Raw genomic sequence first — 7421 nt, 5'->3', positions numbered from 1 at the left:
TGTTTGCAGTTACTTGAACATAAATGCTTACATAGAGTTTACAGAGTTTGAAGACTGTGCTGTCTATAATTCTAAGGGCACTTGGGAGACAAAGAAAGTGGATATTCATGCACAACATTCCATTGGAGACACATATCTTTGACTCATTGAATTAAAAGGTGAAAGAAAATATATATATTTTTTCAAATCTCATCTTTTGACTAATTTTTCAAAACTCATTTTATTTTATTTTAGTGGTTTTGCATATATTATTTTTTTTTACTAAGTCATTTTGTTTAAGAAGGAGATTCAAGAGGTTAGGGAAAAAATAGAGACAAGGATGGCTAGTAAGGTAATAAGAGATTATATATATAAGCTATTACTTGTTTGTTGTTTTCATTCATTTTATTAATTGGTTTTTTGATTTGAATAGGTGTTTGAAATTGATGGCCATGAAGAGGAGAATACCAATCTTTGCACAAAAGATGGATCAGTTGATTGTTATGGAAAACCAGCTATAAAATCTAAGACAGGTGGATGGAGAAGTGCCTCATGGTTGTTAGGTATCCTCACACTTGAATGATACTCAATATTGTTATATTGTTGATAGGTTAGAAGATACTATCAGGGCCGTCTTAGAGGACGTGCAGAGCCGTCTTTGAAGGCGAACTACTGCACAGGACAAAACATTTATCACAGTTAAATCCTAGTTAAATAGGATCTAGTAACCTATGCAGGGTCTCCAAAAGTTTGAGACGACTCTGGATATTTTCTACAAGATTATCATTAGAGACTTATTTTTTGGACATAAGTTTAATGAATTCTATCTATAATTGAAACAGTGAATCAGTTTCTAGTTACATTGGCTTTCACTGGAGTTGAAGTAAATTTGGTTCTCTTTGCAAAGTTAGTATTGAGACAAAGTAATGCAGAGTCAGCAAACACTTTCAGCACATGGATGGGAACTACCTATTTCTTCTCTCTAATTGGAGCTTTTCTTAGTGACTCATACTTGGGAAGATACCTCACTTGCATCATATTTCAAATTGTCCTCAACATTGTAAGTATTCAAATTCACATTCAACTTTCTCAATATGTTTGCTTTTTTTATATCAAAGGCTTCGTTCCTGAGAGTATTCCTATCAAGATCTCAGGTTTAAATCCTGCTAAGTGCTAACAATCCTAGTGATGAGTCCGTTTATAAATGAGCATCCGCTAGTGGATGATGAGATTAGTCTGTCTCAAAGCTGGATACCCAATCTAAAGTTCTATGTACCTTTCTTTTTATGTAGGGATTGGTGCTATTATCCTTATCAACTCATTACTTGTTACTTAAGCCTCAAGGTTGTGGAAAAATAGGTTTTTTATGTGAACCTCATTCACCACTTCATGTTGCAATACTTTACATATCAATATATCTAGTAGCACTAGGAAATGGAGCTGCTGATCCTGCATTAGCAACATTTGGTTCTGATCAATTCGACGAGCAAGAACCTAGAGAAGAAAAATCGAAGTCCTTATTTTTCAGCTACTTTTATGTGGCATTGAATCTTGGATCATTAGCAGCTGAGACAATTTTGGCTTACATAGAGACATCAGGAAATTGGGTGCTTGGATTTTGGATATGTGTTGGTTGCGGCGGTTTTTCGTTTCTGGTTTTCATGGCCGGAACTCTTAGATATCGGCATATGAAGACGACTCGAAATCCTATCTTGAGGTTTGCGCAAGTGTTTGTATCCTCTGCGAAGAAAATAAAACTTCAAGTGCCTGCAAATGGAGAAGGACTCTATGATGTTCGAGAAGGCGATGATCGGAAAATGCACCACACTAAAGGTCTCGGGTAAGTGTTTAAGGGCTTATGTTGATACAATTACTTTTGAGACTGTTTGAAAGAACTTACGAAAATAGCTTATGACATGTTAATAAGCAGTTTTCAACTTATTATCATAAACTCTTCAAGAAAACTTATGAATATAGCTTAGCATACAAAAATTTGAATTCATTTTATTTTGGTGACAAACAGATTTTTTGATAGAGCCGCGATTATTTCTACCAAGGAAGAGCACAAGTTGCTAGAGAAAAGCGAAAATCGAAATCCATGGAGTCTTTGCACCGTGACACAAGTCGAAGAAGTGAAATGCATTTTGAGACTATTACCTGTATGGCTTTGCACGATATTCTCGTCTGTCGTCTTCATACAAATGCTTTCTCTATTCGTTGAGCAAGGTTCAACGATGAACAGAAAGTTCTACAAGTTTGAAATCCCTCCTGCAAGCATGACAGCGTTCGATATCATAAGCACATCATTATTCATCATGTTCTTCGACGTTCTCATCGTTCCATTATACGTGAAAATCGTCAAAAGAGATCCAAAACTTCCCAGCGAGCTACAAAGAATCGGCATTGGACTATCCATTACAATACTAGCCTTGATTGTCGCCGGTTTGGTAGAGAAGAAAAGACTCGAGTTCGCTAGCACTGACGGTAAAGAGACGAGTTCTTTGAGCATCTTTTGGCAAATACCGCAATATGTACTTGTAGGAGTAGCAGAAGCATTTGTTTATGTAGCTCAGATGAATTTTTTCACATCACAAGCACCAGATGGATTGAAAAGCTTAGGAATGGGATTGTCCATGTCTACATCGGCAGTTGGTAGTTATGTCGCAGATACTATTCTTTCTGTCGTAATGAAAATCACTTCGACTCACGGACGACACGGTTGGGTTTCGCCAAATCTAAATGAAGGTCATTTAGATTGGTTTTTCTTCTTGTCTGCGGTTTTAACCGGTATCAATTTGGTATTTTATGTTGCATGCGCAACAAGATATAAGATAGTAGAAATGGAGAAAAGAGACGAGACAAAGAAAGAGGAAGAAGTTGCGATTTGATTCGATAGTTCGGCAGAAAAGTGGTTTTCTTTGGAACAGATTCTTAACAATGCTTGACATCAAATACAGTTAAAGAGCCTGAAAATTTGTACTGAAAAATTTGATACTTGCAAGGATGAAAATTATCATGGTTGAAGTTATGTGACGCAACATAAAGAAATTGCTCGAATTTATTTGAAATGTATATCCGGTTTGATATCGTATAAGCTCTTATATTAATACATCAACCTAGTAAGAATTTATTGACACTCTAAAATGTTATCCTTTTATCATTTTGCAATCTTTGCGGCCAGTTCTCTGACCAACTTAGCAGCTACCATAGCAGTCATTCCATCAACGGTATCGCGTTGTGGGTTGAATTCAACGACGTCTCCACCAACAACATCGCCTTGAAGATTGTGTAGGATGTTAAGAACATCGCGGAAAGAAAGACCTCCCGGTTCAATGTGAGACACTCCTGGAGCAAATGCAGGATCGAGACAATCGACGTCTATTGAGATATACACCCCTTTCACACCTTCCCCTAGTTTCTGCACAAGGAAATCACCAAGGTTTAAAAAGAAAATACCAATGCATGTGTGCGTACGCATATATAACCACGCGCACACAAACAAATAGGCGGAGAGAGACATACCAGGTTCTCTAGGAAGGGGCGATCTCTGGAAAACGTTCGCATTTCATATTGCTCGACCCCAAATTTTTTCGCTTGTGCACGTCCTTCAGCTGATATTGATCGAATACCAACCTGAAATATATTAAAAAGTGTTATTTTGGCAAAAGCTACACATTGTAGTTTCAACAAAATCACGGTGCCATCTTGATTCTGCTAAACTCGCCGCAATCCAAACATACACTGAACCGTTTATGATATAAATAAAACATATATACATATCAAGAGTAAAATATAACCTGCAAGAGTCGCCGAACATAGTCACCCTCCATGACACGAGCAAAAGAAGAAGCGTGCGAATAAATATTTCCTTCATATGCATCGTAGTTGTCAGGATGCGCATCAATATGAAGAACATCTACCGGTCCTCCAAGCTTCTCAGAGACAGCTCGAATAACCGGAAATGATATTGAGTGATCACCACCTAAAACTAAGGGTCTTAGTGGAGCCTGAAAGAATATAAATAACACGACGACCGAGCAAGTTCGACCAGAAAGTTATCAGCAAAACATTGTAGTATTTCACATGATAGTGGAGTGAATGCTAAGAAACAATATATTGATGATGATGATGAAGGTGCGGTTTTTAATTCCAAATCGTAACTTGGCAAATTTACCTCTTCCATCACTAACTTGACAGATTCGCCAATGACACTCATCAATCTTTTATCATCTACGCCACAATCTCGAATTTCTTGAATAGGGACATCACCGACATCAGTTAGCACTCGTGCGTCTTTTAAATCCTTACCTGCAAAATCATAATAGTAATGTTACTATAAGCTTAAGATTATCATATATTATGCAGCTGAATTTGAACAAACCGCTATTTTCTACAATCCACGATTGACAACATTGAAATAAAATACAATTGAACAGACATTTTTACAACAATTAGTGTTATCATCAGAACATACAACCACAAGAAGACATAGAATATGCCTATGGTAACTAAAATCATAACAGCATAAAAGTCCAACAACAATATCTACAATTGTATTCTTGATTCTTTCATATGAAGATGACGATACCTTCTTCGGTTGTTGAGTTTGTGCTACCACACCAAATGGCCTCCCTAATGCGAGGTGGCGCAAATGCAGGCCCTTGAAGGAATGATGAATTGTGTCCCAAAGGAACTCCAAGAAGCGATGAAGTTGCAACAGCACCTCCCAAAGCTCGCACAAGTTCTCCCTGCAGAGAAGCAATTTCTACATTCATATTGTTTTTATACAAAGCTTTCAATCAAAATCGTCTAAATGAAATATAAAATTAAATATTCATAGGATACAACCACAGAAAAACAAAAGATTCGGTCAAGCAAAACAAACACCAAATCATGACTTACCTTAAGCTTTGCTCTTTCTCTAATAAGAGTAAGTGAAGCATCAATTACACGATTTTGTCCATTCTCTAGCAATGCAGCGGATACACTCGCTGAATTCAGTCTCTGCATGCAATGGATACCTCTGCGCACTATCATTGACATTTCTGTAACAAAATAATAGAACAATAAATATGAAATTCTACCAATTCTACTCATCATTGACTGAACATGAATAAGTTTGCAGGGGCCTCAAAAAGACCGGCCCATCATGTACTTAATCCAAGAATGACATGGGAAGAGATTGACCGTAAAAGGGCGGCATCACGCGGCGAGCACGTGATGTCACCCAGTCCAGCCCAATACGCCTGAGACATGGACCACACGGTTCAGCCTAGCGAGCTCCAACCCCGAGTCATATAAGGGCGTGTCAAGCCACGTTTCTGAAAAAGATATAACTGCAATGTCCACCTGTCCAGGGAGGTAACCGCTTTCCAGTTAAGGGGGAGGACAGATTCCTTTTATCTCCATGATCTGGCCGAGCAGTTAAGCCTTGGAACCGGTTCCTTAGCAACAACTCGGCCAAAGGGTCAGGTCTATAAATATCTCAGTTGCATGGTTGGGAAGGGATCAATCACTTTTCACAAATCTGAACCTGAAAAGGCCCTCTTACGCATCTCATTGCAAACAGCGTATTCTCTATTGTTATCACCACAACTACATTGGCCATAGCAGTGCCATGGCCAGGGCACTATTTGAGGACACTCAAGTTTATCAGTATCAAATGACAGTGTAAAATGTAAATGCACATGATACATCTCTATGACACTGAAATTTTGTAAGTTAACCCCTAATCCTAATAACAAAAGTGAAAGAAAACCCCCAAAAAACACAAGAAAAAAAGGTGAAACATAAACACAAAATTCTAATCAAGCTACCATCAAACAAACACTGAAACCGATTATATGCACCGTTTCATTCCTTTTTTTTTTTCCCTTCATCAGAAAGTAAAACAGAAAAATACAAATCAGAAACATTGATTTCATTTCATAAGCAATCAAAAACTGATTGATCTAATGATCTTCATCTTACAACTTCATCTAGCTTAACAATGAAAATGCTATATCTCAAATTACTATAACAAGAAAAAAAAACTTTAACATGGAGATTTTCAATTCTAATTTTGGGATAAAAGAAAAACAGACAAAACCATGAAACACCCATGATTGACGAGTTTAAAGCTTGAAACTTGAACACCTAAGGTGATAGATTCATCTATAATATTCTGAACATGCTAACAGTTAAGGGATGAAAATGGTACCTGTGAAAGTTGGCAGAGAGAACAGAAAAAACACGTTAGAGAGAGATGGAGGGTGAAGTGGCGCTAATTAAAAAGAGTTTATTTCGTTAAGCTTCTTTTTTTTCCACATATATTTCCGACGTCACTGTCGTGGAATGTTTTTGTTTTTTCCTCGTATTCGAATCAGTTTGATCTAGTCGTGAATTAGAAGGATAACTATGATGCATGTTTAAGGTAATTGTTTTTTTTTATGACGATTAATATTCCATCCTTGCAATTTCTTTTTATGGCAAATTGTTTCTGATTAATCATATATTTATAATTTTTAAAGAGACATCAAAAGATTTAAAAAAAAATCAAAATAGGAGAAAAAAACCAAAAAAATATTAAGTAGGGAGACAAAAATGCATTTAAATTTATTTTTAGTAATTTGCTAAGTTTTTTGACCAGTTTGTAATTTATTAATAATAATTATTTTGAGTAGTTTAGTAAATTAATGTTATCATGAAATAATTAAATTTTTTAGCATATATACCCTAGTAAATATTATAGAGTTAAAATGTAGTGCACTTTACACTATCATCTAATAAAAAATCATTAAAGTGACATCTCATAAAAAAATTTAAATAAAAAAATGTTTTAATTAAATATATGAGTCAGTGTTTAATATGATATCCGCCTTACAAAATATATAATATTGAGAAAGAGATCATACACATTTTTATCATATATTTACAAAATATTAAATGTTTTAATTAAATATATGAGTCAGTGTTTAATATATTAAATATTATATATTTTGCATATGCCCTAACAGATGCACTAATTTCAACCCTTCCAGCACTCCCCAAAACTCTGCTAAAAGAGCACTACAGTTTCCAACATTCTTAGAAAATCCGCCTTTCCACTCTCCGTTGTGGTTCCTAAGAATACCACCACATCCAGCATTATTATTACTTTTCCTAGCACCATCTGTATTCAGCTTTATCATGTCGCTGATTGGGGGCTTCCAGCCCTTAAACTTATTATCATTTCCTTCCTCATTCACTACTTTATGAAGTTGAAGCGCAGCCTTATAATCCCGAGCTCGAGAAAGAATGTGATTAATAGGATCCAGAGGTCTAGCATAATTATCATTATGCTCTTTGTAACACCCCTCTAATAACCCGCGGCAAATAACTATATTTTTAAAATCAGAGTAACACGTAGAGAGGCATCACAATTCATAATTAATGAAAACATACGTCAGTATAAGTCATGCATT

At 36.0% G+C, this 7421-nt stretch overlaps 2 protein-coding genes across 4 annotated transcripts; one reads left to right on the top strand and one right to left on the bottom strand.

The window, feature by feature from the left end:
- LOC131601474 (protein NRT1/ PTR FAMILY 7.3-like) lies at positions 1-2961 on the top strand. 3 transcript variants are annotated; one of them, XM_058873305.1, is made up of 6 exons: positions 1-158; positions 287-331; positions 413-542; positions 822-1039; positions 1272-1819; positions 2003-2961. In XM_058873305.1, the coding sequence occupies exons 2-6, from the start codon at positions 320-322 to the stop codon at positions 2865-2867; spliced, it is 1773 nt and encodes a 590-aa protein (XP_058729288.1). In that variant the 5' UTR covers positions 1-158; positions 287-319; the 3' UTR covers positions 2868-2961. The 3 variants fall into 3 exon arrangements, with proteins under 3 accessions (XP_058729288.1, XP_058729286.1, XP_058729287.1); XM_058873303.1 differs by having other exon boundaries at positions 284-331; XM_058873304.1 differs by having other exon boundaries at positions 281-331.
- Positions 2962-3019: 58 nt separating this feature from the next.
- LOC131601475 (arginase 1, mitochondrial) lies at positions 3020-6334 on the bottom strand. Its single transcript, XM_058873306.1, has 7 exons — positions 6179-6334; positions 4882-5024; positions 4568-4727; positions 4154-4287; positions 3777-3986; positions 3502-3612; positions 3020-3397 (listed from the first exon to the last, which is right to left on the bottom strand). The coding sequence occupies exons 2-7, from the start codon at positions 5020-5022 to the stop codon at positions 3137-3139; spliced, it is 1017 nt and encodes a 338-aa protein (XP_058729289.1). The 5' UTR covers positions 5023-5024; positions 6179-6334; the 3' UTR covers positions 3020-3136.
- Positions 6335-7421: the final 1087 nt, after the last annotated feature.

This window comes from Vicia villosa, linkage group LG5 (genome assembly GCF_029867415.1).
Source record: "Vicia villosa cultivar HV-30 ecotype Madison, WI linkage group LG5, Vvil1.0, whole genome shotgun sequence".
Classification (NCBI taxonomy): Eukaryota; Viridiplantae; Streptophyta; class Magnoliopsida; order Fabales; family Fabaceae; genus Vicia; species Vicia villosa.
The sequence above is the reverse complement of the archived record's forward strand: the minus strand, read 5'-3'. Positions and strand labels throughout refer to the sequence as shown.